At 36.4% G+C, this 15,446-nt stretch overlaps 1 protein-coding gene across 3 annotated transcripts in view; it reads left to right on the plus strand.

The window, feature by feature from the left end:
- Positions 1–15,446, plus strand: part of cnsta (consortin, connexin sorting protein a) — an 89,636-nt gene that overhangs the window by 49,147 nt on the left and 25,043 nt on the right. For 2 of the 3 annotated variants that reach the window (XM_069930863.1, XM_069930866.1), the window contains 2 exons: positions 6,129–6,150; positions 7,867–7,963. In XM_069930863.1, coding sequence (XP_069786964.1) covers positions 6,129–6,150; positions 7,867–7,963 — 119 coding nt within the window. The remainder of the gene's footprint in view (positions 1–6,128; positions 6,151–7,866; positions 7,964–15,446) is intronic. The other variant, XM_069930864.1, reaches the window with a different exon arrangement.

The raw sequence follows: 15,446 nt of genomic DNA on the forward strand, positions 1-15,446 counted from the left end.
TTCTTCTGGATCCGAGAATAGTCTGTTTTGTTGTCCTGGAATAAATATTTTCAATACCGCTGGATGCTTTAGTATAAATTTATACCCTTTCTTCCATAAAATCGCCTTTGCTGTATTGAACTCTTTTCTCTTCTTTAGGAGTTCAAAACTTATATCTGGATAAATGAAGATTTTTTGCCCTTTATACTCCAGTGGTTTGTTGCCCTCTCTTACTTTTTCCATTGTCTTCTCCAGTACCTTTTCTCTTGTAGTATATCTTAGGAATTTTACTACAATAGATCTTGGTTTTTGTTGTGGTTGTGGTTTAGAGGCCAATACTCTATGTGCCCTTTCTATTTCCATTTCTTGCTGTAGTTCTGGACATCCTAGGGTCTTAGGGATCCAATCTTTTATAAACTCCCTCATATTCTTGCCTTCTTCATCTTCCTTAAGGCCCACTATCTTTATGTTATTTCTTCTGTTATAATTTTCCATTGTATCTATTTTTTGAGCTAGTAGTTCTTGTGTCTCTTTAGTTTTTTTTAATTAGATTCCTCCAATTTCTTTTTTAAGTCCTCTACCTCCATTTCTGCTGCTACTGCCCGCTCTTCCATCTTGTCCATTTTCTTTCCCATTTCTGTTAAGGTCATCTCTATTTTATTCATTTTCTCTTCTGTGTTGTTTATTCTTTTTCTTAAATCATTAAATTCCTGTGTTTGCCATTCTTTAAATGACTCCATGTATCCTTTAATAAGAGAAAGTATATCCTTTATCTTGCCTTTCTCTTCTTCTTCTATTTCACTGTACTCTTCCTCTTCCTCTTCTTCTACCTCTGGGTTGGCCATCTGTTGTTTCTTTGTTGCCCTTTCCTTCTCTTCTTTCTTGTTTCTATTGTCTTTTGTTGTCTCTTCTTGCTGCAGGTGTTCTGCAGCTGTCGTTGCCGGCTGTGGAGATCGACTCCCCAGCTGGTCCCCCCTCCCGTCAGTGTGTTTTTTTTCATGCGCGGTTGCGCACTTTTACTCGGCTCAGCGAGCCATTTTTGTAGTCCATTATTTACCGACCTGAGGGAGCGGGTTTCTCTCTCCGCAGCGGGCCTCTTCGGACAGGTAAGGCCTTCACCTTTTTCCTCCTTTGTCTTCTCTTCCTCTCTTCTTACCGTTGCTTTCGATTTTTCTTTTTTTGTTGCCATCTTCTTTCCACCTTTATACTCACTTTTCTGTAACTTTTATTTCTGTGCCTTTGTGTTTTCCTTTGTTTTTCCCGACTTTTCTGGAGAGGGCTGGAGTTCACCGTCCGGCCACTACTCCATCACGTGACTCCTGGAGCTTGCTTGATTAAAAAAAAAACTCCAAAGATTCACTGCCATCAGAAAAGAAGAAATTTCAATATGCACAGTCTGAATGGGCGACCACTTATTTTGAGACGCTGACCACCACCTCCCCCTGCCCAAACCATCTTGGTTTGAGATGCTGCAGCCAAGGAAAAATGCCTACATGTACCATATATTTTGGAATTTGCTTTGGCTTTGATTCTGATTCTTAAACCTGATCTCAAGATCAAATTGTTCCACAACTACATTGCTTTAATTAAGGCAAAATGTTCTGAGGTGTGAATTAACTTCTACCCTCCCACCCATACCAACTGTCTGATGTTTGCTGAGTAAATATATTGCCTTTATCTAAAATGAATTGTTTTTCACCATTTTCTTACTTTTTGTTTATTTTTAGTAATATTTTAACCAGCATTAACAAAAAAGTATTTATATTTTAATATTAAAATAAGAACAATATTGCTTGTAATCTGAAATAAGATGTTGGATATTAGAGGAATCCTTGGGGCCCGGCATAACAGTAGCAAAATGTATCTGTACAGTGACTTTAATAACATACGATCTATCACAATAACATTATCAAATAAACAGGCAAGAGGTGGGTACGAGTTGAAGGGCCTCTTCTGGGAGGAAAGAAGAGAAAAAAGATGAGAAGTGATGGGGGAGGGGATAGCTCTCTGAATGGAGAGGGAAGGGATGAGGAGCTGAAGGAAAGGAGATAAATGGAGGAAGAGAGAGAGAAAGAGATGGGAAGGGCCAAATGGAAACCGGAGAAGTTGATGTTCGTGTCATTTGGTTGGAGAGTGCCCAAAGGGAGTATTAAGTATTGTTCCTCCAACTTGCGGTTGGCCTCGGTTTAGCAGTGCATGAGGCCATGGAGACTTGTGTTGGTGTGGTAATGGGGTGCAGATTGGAAATGGTTGACCACTGGTAGGACCCTGCTATTGCAGCAGACCAAAGGTGCTCAACGAAACAAGCTAATTCTACATTTTATATTTTTTTATATTTGCCGCAAGCTTACTTTCGTAATTTATTTTTGCTCTCTTGATTAGTCCCTTTGTCCTCCTTTGGTGCATCTTGAACTGCTCCCAGTCTTCGGTTGTGGTACTTTTTTTGGCCAATTGATATGCTCTCTCTTTGGACCTAATGCTGTCTCTAATTTCCCTTGTTATCCACGGTTGAGTCACCTTTTTTGAGTGGCAGGCGGTGACCAGTGGGGTGCCACAGGGATCTGTACTGGGACCCTAGTTGTTCACAATTTACATTAATGATCTGGATGAGGGGATTGGATGTAATATCTCCAAATTTGCAGATGACACTAAGCTAGGAGGGGTTGTGTGCACGGAAGATCAGGAAGCTCCAGTGTGATTTGGATAAATTGAGGGACTGGGCAGATACATGGCAAATGCACTACAATGTGGATAAATGTGAGGTTATCCACTTTGGTAATACAAACCGGAGGGCAGATTACTATTTGAATGGCAATAGATTAAGAGATAGGGAAGTGCAGAGAGACCTAGGGGTACTTGTACACCAGTCTCTGAAGGCGAGCATGCAGGTACAGCAGGCGGTTAAAAAGGCAAATGGTATGTTGGGCTTCATATCAAGAGAGTTGGAGTATAGGAACAAGGATACCTCACTGCAGCTGTACAGGGCCTTGGTGAGACCCCACCTGGAATATTGTGTGCAGTTTTGGTCACCTTATCTAAGGAAGGATGTTCTTGCAATGGAGGGAGTGCAGAGGCGATTCACCAGGCTGATACCTGGAATGGCAAGAATGACTTATGAGGAAAGATTGCGCAAATTGGGATTGTACTCGCTGGAGTTTAGAAGATTGAGAGGGGATCTCATAGAGACATATAAAATTCTGGCAGGACTGGACAGAATGGATGCAGATGGCATGTTTCCAAGGATGGGAAAATCCAGAACCCGGGGCCATAGTTTGAGGATAATAGGCAAACCATTTAGGACTGAGATGAGGAGGAATTTCTTTACCCAGAGGGTGGTGAATCTGTGGAATTCATTGCCACAGAGGGCAGTAGAGGCAGGTTCATTAAATATATTTAAGAGGGAATTAGATCTATTTCTTCAGTATAAGGGTATTAAAGGTTACGGAGAGAAGGCGGGGACGGGGTACTGAACTTTAAGATCAGCCATGATCTCGTTGAATGGCGGAGCAGGCTCGAAGGGTCAAATTACCTACTCCTGCTCCTATCTTCTATGTTTCTATGTTTCTATCCAGTCTGCCATCCCTTCTGCTCTCAAACTCTTGTTGGCCTGTATTCCTCCCCATGCTCCTCCCCCACCTTTTTATTCAGGTTCCTGTCTCCGTTTTGCTCATACCTTAACAAAGGACTCAAGCCTGAAATGTTGGTTATCTATCTTTGCTATAAAGAAAGCTGCATGATCTGTTGAGTTTCTCCAGACTACAATCACAGCCCCTGCAGACTTCCTTGTTTAACTTCACCAAAGTTAAACAAATTATTTCACTTCCAAGATTTTTTTTCTTTTATATACTTGCAGTAATTTAAGTCTGATATTCATTTATATTTGTTTTTTTTTTTGTTTGTATCAGGGACAAATATTCAGCCACTGTTTGGACATGTAACTTATTTAAACTTGCTTCATATCCCCTGGAAAATTCAATTAGTAGTTGTGTTCTTTTTCCTTGACCAACTAATGCGTTTGAATCAACTTTAATGCAGTAAACAGAAGAAAACCAAATGCTCCTTCTAAAATTGGAGTTGCGATGTTTGTATTGAGGGTGAATCTCATCATTTCAAATGATTCTCTGCCATTAGTTTTCAACCACTAATCATTTTGTGGTTTTAAGTCTTGGGTCCATCTCATGGTCAGTTAAGAGCTACATTTGGACCAAATGTTAAATATTACCATCATTGTCTTATAGCTTTGGAAATTAATGCTTTAAAAACTTATGATACTTGTAATTGACCCCAATCTATGATGTGATCTATAGTCAGTCCTTTCATCATTTGGTGTCACGTTGACTGTTTTATGTTCCTTAGGTTCACCACTGTGCACTATTTCCATCTATGGCCTAGGCTTTCACAGACAAAGCAGGATAAGTCAGCATGAGGTTTAAAGGCAATGTAGAGGAAGGGAAAAAAATGGAATCCATAGTTGCAGAAATAGTGTCTGTGTATTTAAAAAAAAGCCATAAAATGAAGAATGGAAAACATGAGCAAAGCAAGAGCCAAGATTAAATTGACAAGAGCAAGTACAGTTCAAGTTTAAAATGTGGAAAATTGTGTGAAATATTTCCATTACAGTATATAAATCCAAGAATGGACAAGAATGGTTTAGACAGGTAAGGAAGGAGTGAGAATTTGAGTTAATATTTCAGACAGCAATATTTCGTATGCAATTTTGGCCTGTATCTATCGTAGCATTCAAGATCAGAAGCTGTGACAAGGAACCTGTATTATGCTGATTTCAGGAAAAAAGTCTGTAGTTTAGGTTATATAGTCTTAATCGTGCATACCTCTCTTATTCTATAACCCTTCCTCCTTTAATTTCATCCACTTAAATGCCTGAACAACTAATTCTGAGAGTGACTTCCATAGTCTCTGAAAAGGGCTTCCCTTAAATTATGTTCAGACAAGAAGTCATCACAAACAGTGGTGCAATGGATGAGAAAGTTTATGCAAATACAGAGGTTAACGGAATCAAGGTAAGTAGCAGGATGGGCAGTGGTGGGGGCGGAGCATACAAGGTCGATGAGAGTAAATTGCATCAGTGGTTCTCAACCAGTGGGCCACGGTATGGATCCATGTGGGTCTTTAAAAATGTTGAATCCTTTAAATTAGATAAAGATGTGTTTCTTACAGAGCTGCCTTTGACACAAAAATATTGCTTCATCACTGCCATTAGTGGGCCAAGGCATGTTAGGCCAGAAGCCAGGTAGGCCTTAGACTGAAAAAGGTTGAGAACCACTGCTTTAATGGAAGACAGATGAACTGGACACTCTTTTACATGCCCCCCACCCCCCCACCTCACGAAAAACCTCCCTGAAAACTTGAAATCTGGATATTTCTTACCATTTCCCAGTCTTGATGAAAGATCACCAACCTAAAACATCAATTCTGTTTGTCTCCTCATGGATGCTAATTTCACATTTCCAACTTTCACTGTCTTTCATTCATGTAGATGTCAAATACTTTTTTTATTTTAAATTTTTTTATTTTTCACACTGTGAACCATATTGACCAAAATACACACAAACATTTCCCTCTTGAATATACAGTGTCATTTTCTCCCCTTTTTCCCCCCTCCCTTCCCTCCCTCCTTCACTCCCCCTCCCCACCCACTTAACGTTCAACCTATATGATACATTAAACCCATTAAACAATGTCATCACACAATGAAAATAAACAAGAAATTTGTGTCATCTACTTTTACACACTGGGTCAGTTCATTTCGTCTTCTCCTTCTGTCATTTTAGGGGGTGGAGGTCCGCGGTAGGACTTCTCTGTTGTGTTCCATGTACGGTTCCCAAATTTGTTCAAATACTGTGATGTTTTTCTTAAATTGTATGTTATTTTTTTCCAATGGAATACATTTATTCATTTCTATGTACCATTGCTGTATTTTCAGGCTATTTTCTAATTTCCAGGTTAACATAATACATTTTTTTGCTACAGCTAAGGCTTTGAAAATACTTTGAAAATGATTGTAATAGGTATTTTGACAGTGCTATCTGCTAAAATGCAGACTTCTTTTTGATTTGTATTTAAACTCAGTTTGCTTTTTAAATCTTGTCAATGGTTAACATTGAAAGATTGTTTGTTTTTTTTTTCAGCCCAAATCTACCAGGTGGAAAAGTAAGTATTTTCTTTAAATAACAATTAATCACTTAGATCAGGTGTTAATATCATGGTTCAGTGTTGGACGTGTCAGCTGTGACTTAGTTGATAGTACTTCGACCTTGTAATTCAGGAGATCATGCATTTAAGGTCTACTTGGGATACATGAGCATTATGGCTGAATAACACTCGAGTGCAGACCAGGAGATGTGCTACTCCATCAGAAATGCAGCTTCAAATGAGATGTTAATCCAAAACTTTGCCTGAATTTGGATGAATGTGAAAGTATGGCTTTGAAGATGATCAGAGGGGGCCTGTAGTTTGGGTGCTGTGGCCAGTATTTATCCATCACTCAAGGTCATTACAAAAACAGTTTAGTTGTTCATTTGAACATTGCTGTTTGTGGGACATTGCTATCTTTGATTGAACTCCTACGTTGGGAACCATACTTCAAAACCGTTTTGATCATAAATAGTTTTAGGACACCTTGAAAGAGCCACAAAAGTTGTTGCACAAATGCAAATCATTTATAATTTCATTGGTCAACATGAGTTTGGCTGTCAGATTTACTTCTGCAAGCGCTTTTTTTCTATAAAATCCGCATCAATGCGAACTCAAAACTGAATACTGTGGTTCTTTGCGCATTCCTTTTGGTGATTTATTAATTTTATTAGGTAGTTAATATGTCATCTATTGACTGTAGGAAGTAACATGAAGACTGAAGTTTTTATGAAATTTCCAGTATTTTTATTCTCTTCATTGGATTATTTCCTTCAACTGTTTGACTCTGTACACTTTCCAGTTGTCTGACTGAAGCTCGCTTCTTGTTCTTGCTGCGCAATTGGTGATGCTTTATCCATTGTGCTATTGCAGTATCTTTCTCCCCAAAAACAGCCACACTTTTACAAACTTCTTTAAAATACTTTCTTAAAATTCTTGAATGCCGCTTATGTTCATTGAACTCTCTTATTTTTCACTTAATGTGTAACATGAAACTTTAAGAGAGACATTAGGGGTATTTTTTTATATACAGAGTGGTGGGTGCCTGGAATATATTGTCGGGGTGTTTGAGACTCTTGGATGAAAGAAAAATAATGTTATGAGTTAGGAAGGGTTTCATTTTTTTTAATATAGGTATATATAAATTGGCACAACTTCATACTGTGCTGTAATGATATCTCTTGATATCATTAATTGACAAATCAATTAACTTCAGTCTTCTGCTATTTAATAAACCAGAATCCATTGTCTTTTAGGTAGTTCTGAACATATTGCACCAAAGTTGAAAAAAGTAGGCTGAGTCTCTGGAGAAATTATGTAAAGCACATTTGGACAAGATAAGATTTCCCCAAATAATATCATGTTTCTGGTTTGGATCCTCAAACATGGCAATCTTTTTTCCATACATGCCATCTTTCCACAGAGAAATAAGGATGTCAACGATTTTTAATGCTGGGTTGGCAGAGCAATTGTTGCCCTCCCTGTAAATAAAATTCAAATCTATTGACATGAAGGCTAAAATAAATTCTTCATGATTGAAAAGGTATTGTGCTAAAGATTTTGCAAAATTTTCCTTTTGTAAACAGAATTAAACTTTTAAGCATCCAAATAGCAGGTTTTTTTGTTCATATTTCACATAAATATGAATTATTGGGATGATGAAACTGAGAAAATTTTGAATACAATACACTGATGTGATGTTTTCTCTTGCAAGCCTAATTATATGTTTGTCAGATTTCAACATCAGCAGAATGTTTCTACAAAACTGAATGCCATTTCACTTCAAAGGAAGAAGATGCTTGCAAGGACATTACTACAGAAAACAACTCAAGTATGTATGGAATAATTTAAATCTTTAATGTATATATTCCTTTTGTTTAGTGAAAAGGTGAAGGTTTTGATTAAAATCTTAGAATGGTCCTTTGTAGTTTAAAAATGGCCATTACTTGGGGCATCCTTTGAACCTTTGGAGGTTTCTAATAGGTCTGACCTTAATCACCATATTTCAGGTAATGAAGATGCCATTTGGGAGTAAAGACTCCATTAAGCAAGTAATTGCATTAAATTGGACAAACATAAGTGGCATCCATATGACTTGAATTTCTGCATTTGTTCCAATGATCATTAAAACTAAAACATTTCCACTCAAAAAAATCTTAATTTGGTGAAATCAGGCCACAGAACAGAAATAAAATGGGAATGTTTTGTGAACGATCAACTCTGCTATCATGAAATTTTAAATTTGGAATTGTTAAGCTTTTCAAAAGAAATGGTGCCATATAATTTGTTTCACTTCGGTTGGTTAAGCCTTGGTGTGCACTGCCCTCGGCTGATAAGATTTCTAGTTTCATAAGTACCTTCTCGGAAACTAATAATGACAAGCTATGTGAAGTGAAGAAATGTTTATACAGATTGCCCTTGATTCTGCTCCTATATCCTATTGATTTGGTGTGGGATCACCTGTTCACCTGCAGGATTACCTGTTGTGACTATGTTACTTGAGACCGTTCTTATCATCATTAAATGTTTCTGATCATTTAGTCACAGTGGAAACAAATTCCATTGTTTAATTTTAAAAAAAATGGAAACATAAAAAAAGAGGTCATTTTCAATTACAGATGACTCCCAAAATAATGGAGCTATGTTTCAAGAAAATGGGCCTTATCACTGATTTCTGTTACGAGGCATCAAGAAATGCAAATTTCATGAGCACAAATTTTATTCCATATCTCATTTATCAGGGCAAATTTTCATAACCCTAATTAGGGTTGCCTAATTAAAGGTACAAGGACTGCCTAAAGAAATCTCTTGGTGCCTGCCACATTGACCACCGCCAGTGGGCTGATAACGCCTCAAACCGTGCATCTTGGCGCCTCACAGTTTGGCGGGCAGCAACCTCCTTTGAAGAAGACCGCAGAGCCCACCTCACTGACAAAAGGCAAAGGAGGAAAAACCCAACACCCAACCCCAACCCACCAATTTTCCCCTGCAGCCGCTGCAACCGTGTCTGCCTGTCCCGCATCGGACTTGTCAGCCACAAACGAGCCTGCAGCTGACGTGGACATTTACCCCCTCCATAAATCTTCGTCCGCGAAGCCAAGCCAAAGAAAAGAAGGGTTGCCTATCATTTTAAAAAAAACACTTCACTAGAAGGTCTCCAACCCCATTCAAGTGAATGGATCCACATTTGATGCAACAGCTGTGATGTGAAACTGGATTCAAAGTGTACCTGGATTCTCTGCTTAGTAAAAATTGGAACCTTCTCATGGAAAGTATGACACAGAAGGCAGCTATCTAACCTATCGTGTAGTGACAGTTAAAGACCCAGCCTATGACTTATTCCAGGTGGTCTGTGGTCTGCAGGTCACAGCTGTTCAAGAACGAAGCCAAGTACTTACGAAGAACAGTGAGTGTCCACTTCCACTACTCTTTCAGGCAGGGAATTCAGATTCCAATCGTCCTCTGAAAATGTTCTTCCTCATCTCTCCTCTAATCTTTTTACCGATTACTTTATATTTAGGTCCCTGGTATTTCACCCCACAACTAAGGCAAATTCATATTTCCTATTTATTTAGACCTGTCGCAATTTTAAACATTGCAGATCATTTAAATACTTGGCCACCTCTGCTCCACAGAAAACACTACCCCAGCCTATTCGGCTTGACATCACTGCTAGATTTTTCTACTCCTGGTAACATGTTAAATTACCTCTGCAGCTTCTCCAATGAAATAGTACCTTTTTCATACCCTGGATATGACAACTTCATGCAGTACTGAAGCTGTGGTTAAGCTAATATTGTATGCAGTTCTATCTTAAACCTTCAGCTCTAATATTTAGTACCTTGTCAAATAAAGGAAAGCATTGCAAATACTTCTCCAACTACATTTCAGAATCTGTGGTTGTACCCTCTGAGATTTCTTTGTTCCTCAACACCAGATGTTTTGTAATTTGACTAGTCTTGTTATACTTACTCAAATGCATAAATTCAATGGTTTAAATTGAATTTTTGCAACTGTTCTGTATAACTGATCAGACAACATCATGGTCTAAAACATTCTCACTGTCAACATGGCCAGTTCGCGCAGAACCGCCAGTTAGTTTGTCAACCCACTCTGGCCCTATCATAATACTCTAAACAAGAGTACTCTTTAGGAGGCATTAAGGGTTTTTAAAGACATTAATATGACCAGAGGCAAAGCAGCAAAAGAAAGGCATGCATTAAAAATGACCGAATTCAAAGTCATCTGCCACTAGGGGTATCGACCACACCCGGTCGACGAGGGGGGTACTGCTTAGCAGTTTGGGAGGGAGGAGGGGAATTTGTGTGACTGCATTTGATTGTTAAGTTAGTAAGTAGTGGGGGGAGTTTCTGTTTTTGTTTCTTTATTGGAGATTTTTACTAGTTTAGAGGAGGAGCCGGTTTAAATGTAAGAGTAAGTTTTGTTAAGTGCCACTCTATAGGTGATAATGAATAATTTGATTTTTGAGACGTTTAATGTTAGGGGGGGTTAAATCATCCGATAAAACAGAAACGTGTACTGGATTATATTAAAAAGCTGAAGGTGGATATAGCATTTTTGCAAGAAACTCATTTAAATGAGAAGGAACATTTGAAATTGAAAAGAGACTGAGTTGGACATGTGATTGCTTCATCTTTTAATTCTAAGGCCAGAGAAGTAGCCATTTTGATAAATAAGAAAGTACCATTTATTTTTTATTCCTTTTTTATTAATGCTGGTAGGATTTTGGTGGTGAATTGTAAATTATTTTCCGAAGTCTGGATTTTGATGAATGTTTATGCACCAAATGAGGATGATGAAGCATTTATTACAGATTCTTTTTTAAATTTGAATCAATCAACTGGAAATATTTTAGTGGGAGGGGACTTCAATTGTTGTCTAGACCCTTTGTTGGATAAATCTCCAAAGACTGTGAAGAGAACTAAAATGGCAAAGAGAATTATCGAGGAAATGAAGGATTTAAATTTGGTGGACATATGGAGAAAATTGAACCCTACTAAAAAAGATTACTCTTTTCAATTGGCACAGCATAATTCTTTTTCTAGAATTGATTTATTTTTAGTTTCCGCTCAATTGCAGGGTAGATTTCTACAAGCAGAGTATAAAAGTAGAATTTTGTCTGACCACTTGTTGTTGGCCTCTTGTTTAGGTACTGAGAAGGGTAGCAAATACTTAATGTTTGAGATTTAATGAGATGTTATTAAAAAGACCTGAGTTCATTAAATATATTAGGGAACAAATTATTTTTTATTTACAAATGAATCAGGATTCAGTACAAAGTAAATTTGTTTTATGGGATGCTTTAAAAGCATATTTGAGAGGTCAGATCATTAGTTATCTTCTTCTTTGGCTTGGCTTCGCGGATGAAGATTTATGGAGGGGTATGTCCACGTCTGCTACAGGCTCGTTGGTGACTGACAAGTCCGATGCGGGACAGGCAAGCACGGTTGCAGCGGTTGCAAGGGAAAATTGGTTGGTTGGGTGTTGGGTTTTTCTTCCTTTGTCTTTTGTCAGTGAGGTGGGCTCTACGGTCTTCTTCAAAGGAGGTTGCTGCCCGCCAAATTGTGAGGCGCCAAGATGCACGGTTGGAGGCGATATCAGCCCATTGGCGGTGGTCAATGTGGCAGGCACCAAGAGATTTCTTTAAGCAGTCCTTGTACCTCTTCTTTGGTGCACCTCTGTCTCGGTGGCCAGTGGAGAGCTCGCCATAGAACACAATCTTGGGAAGGCGATGGTCCTCCATTCTGGAGACATGACCCACCCAGCGTAGTTGGGTCTTCAGCAGCATGGATTCGATGCTTGCGGACTCTGCCAGCTTGAGTACATTGCAGAGTTCTCTCCAGTCTTAAAAAAAAAATTCTACTAGAACTTTTCTTTCTGAGCATTAGTTATACAGCTAGAGTTAAAAGACAATACTTGATTGAAAGTCAAAATTTGGAAAAAGAAATTGAAAAGTTAGAAAAAGAATTTCAGAAGAATTCTACTGAAGGTAATAAAATCCATTGATCTAAATTAAAATTTCGATATAATATATTGCAATCATATAAATATGAAAAAATGATTCAAAGATCGAAACAGCATTATTATGAGTTAGGCGAAAGAGCGCATAAGGTTTTAGCTTGGCAATTAAAAACGGAACAAGCATCAAGAACAATTAATGCTATTAGGAAAGATTCAGAGATTACTTATAAACCTCAGGAAATTAATGAGGAATTTTTTAGATTTTATAATGAACTGTATACATTTGAAAGTAGACAAAGCACTGAGCAAATTGATTTGTTTTTGGCTAATTTAAATTTGCCATCATTGACTGGGAAGAATATTAATGATTTAGATTGTCCTTTTACGGAATTAGAATTAAAGGAAGCATTGCAATCAGTGTCAGGAGGAAAGTCCCCGGGTGAAGATGGGTTTACAGTAGAATTTTATAAAGAATTTAATGATTTGTTGTTTCCAGTTCATATGGAAGTTCTGAAGTAGGCAACTGAGATGGGCTCATTTCCAGAATCGTTTTTGAGGGCGTTGATTACTGTTATTCCAAAGAAAGATAGAGATAAAAGTGTCTTCTTATCGACCAATTTCTTTATTAAATGTAGATTATAAAATTGTTGTGAAAATATTAACTAACAGACTGGCTAATTATTTGCCAAAATTAGTACATGTTGATCAAACTGGATTTATAAAGGGTCGATACTCAGTTGATACTCACTAAATTGATTTCTATAATTAATGCTGCTAGACAACAAGCTAATCAACCAATAGTAGTGGCGTTAGATGCCGAAAAGGCTTTTGATAGGGTTGAGTGGAAATTTTTATTTAAGGTTTTAGAAAAATTTCAATTTGGACTGATTTTTACTACTTGGGTTAAAGCTTTATATACTAATCTTACACCATAAATAATGACGAATGGTTTGACTTCATCGGCTTTTACATTATCTCGATCAAATAGGCAAGGCTGTCCTCCTTCACCAGCGTTGTTTGCATTGGTAATAGAACCTTTAGCTCAAGCTGTTAGACAAATTTTGGATATCAAAGGTATTAAAGTAGGTGAACAAGAATATAAGATTAATTTGTTTGCGGATGATGTTTTAATATATTTAACATATCCTTTGAGGATGCAGCAAAATTTATTACATCAAGAAGTGTATATCATGGCTAATGTGATTTATGGTGTGAAAAATAAAAAATTTGAAAAAAAAAGATGGCATACTGTCAGGTTATAAGGTTAACTGGGAGAAGAGTGAAATATTGCCAATATTAAATGAGGATTATTTAGATTGTAGACAGATTACTAAATTTAAATGGTCTGATAAGATTAAATATTTAGGAGTTATAGTTAATAAAGATTATCACGATTTATGTATTTTGAATATATAAGCCTTTGTTGAATAAGATTAAAAATAATTTATAGAAATGGAAAATTTGCCATTAAGTTTAATTGGGAAGGTAAATTGTATAAAAATGAAAATTTATCCTCGTATACAATATCTTTTTCAATCTATTCCATGTGGGATTTCGAAGAAATTTTAAAAAAGAATTAAATAAATTAATTCAATTATTTTTATGGAAGGGTAAATTATCTAGGGTCTCTATGCATAAATTAACGTGGCATTATGAATGGAGAGGACTTCAACTACCAAATTTTCAAAATTATTACAAAGCAGCTCAGTTGAAATTTATCAATAGGTTGTTTGATGTTCAACAATCACCGGTCTGGGCTAAAGTTGAGTTAGATCAAATTCTTGAAAAAGAAATGAGTCATTTTATTTACAAATGGAATCCTTTGTTTTGCAAAAATATAATTTACCAGTATTGGGTATTTGGTATAAGAAGGATCAGCTTGTAGGATCTAAAGGGAAAATTTCTATTAAATTACCATTGTATCAGAATAAATTAATTCTGTTTTCTTTAAATAATCCTTATTTGAAAAATTGGAAACTGAAAGAAATTAGTATTGTACAGGATTGTTTTGAAACGGGTAAATTTTCTACATTTAATAGATTACAAGAGAAATTTGGTATTTCTGCAAGTTCTATTTTGGCTTATTATCAAGTTCGAAATTTTTTGCGAATACAATTTGGTAAGGAATTAATTTTACCAAGTCAATCTAAGTTCAAGATTATTATGGTTGGCAAGGACACGAAAGGATTTATATCAGATATGTATAGGTTGTTGCAAGAAAAGATAAAGTTGGAATAGATGGAATAAAAGAGAAATGGGAGAAAGATTTAGATATTGAATTGACTTGGGAGGAATGGTCAAATATGTGTATGGACAGTGTTACAAAATTAATTAATGTGAGATATAGTATGGTTAATTATAATTTTATTCATCAATTATATTTGACTCCTGAGAAGTTGAAGAAATATGGATTTAGATTAACAGATTTGTGTTTTAGATGTGGAGAAAAGACAGGTACTTTTGTGCATTGTGTATGGTCATGTAAGAAAGTTAAACTTTTTTGGGAAAAAGTTCTTAAATTTTTGAGATTTATTTACAATCAGTTTGCAAATGGATATAATGATGTGTTTACTGGAACATATAAATGCTGTTACTTTGGGATTGGTTGATAAGCCACAATTGGCATTTCTGCGGTTAAGGTTAGCGGTTGCAAGAAAATGTATAGCGATAACTTGGAAAAATGATGTGGAATTGAATATACAAAGATGGCATAATAAATTGCAATCGTGTTCATATTTGGAAAAAATAACTTACAATTTACAAAATAATTATTCATTTTTTATTAAAATGTGGAGTTTATATTTGGATTATATGATTATTGATCTTAAGTAAGAGTTGGCACGTTGATTAATTAATTTTAAATGTATAATTTTTTTTAAGCCTCCGAGGGGTGAGGGAGGGAGTCAAGATGATATAGTTAGTGGAGGGGGGGGGGTTATTGTCATTTTTTTTAATACTTATACTATTTCTTCTTTTTATATATCTGTATTTGTATCTTGTATTTCCTTTGTTTTTGTAATATCTTGTAAAATTCTTAAATAAAATTTTCAAAAAAAAACCATTCACAGACTTTGAATAAGTTGTACCTTTTATTTCTAGTGTTTGAATAAGATTTTATTAGATATTTGTAACCAGCACATTAATATGAAGATTTAAATGACGAGCAAATTGGTTGATGTATTTTGGTATCAAATTTCAGTCAGGAATAATCTAAAAAATTCTATGTGGCTGAGGATGTGGGATAATCAATGTGGCTTTGTGTGGTAGGTCGTGTTTAACCAATCTTAGTGTTTTCGAGGAGGTTACCAGGAAAGATCATGAAGGAAATGCTG

The sequence above is a fragment of the Narcine bancroftii genome, chromosome 4 (genome assembly GCF_036971445.1).
Source record: "Narcine bancroftii isolate sNarBan1 chromosome 4, sNarBan1.hap1, whole genome shotgun sequence".
Lineage (NCBI taxonomy): Eukaryota > Metazoa > Chordata > Chondrichthyes > Torpediniformes > Narcinidae > Narcine > Narcine bancroftii.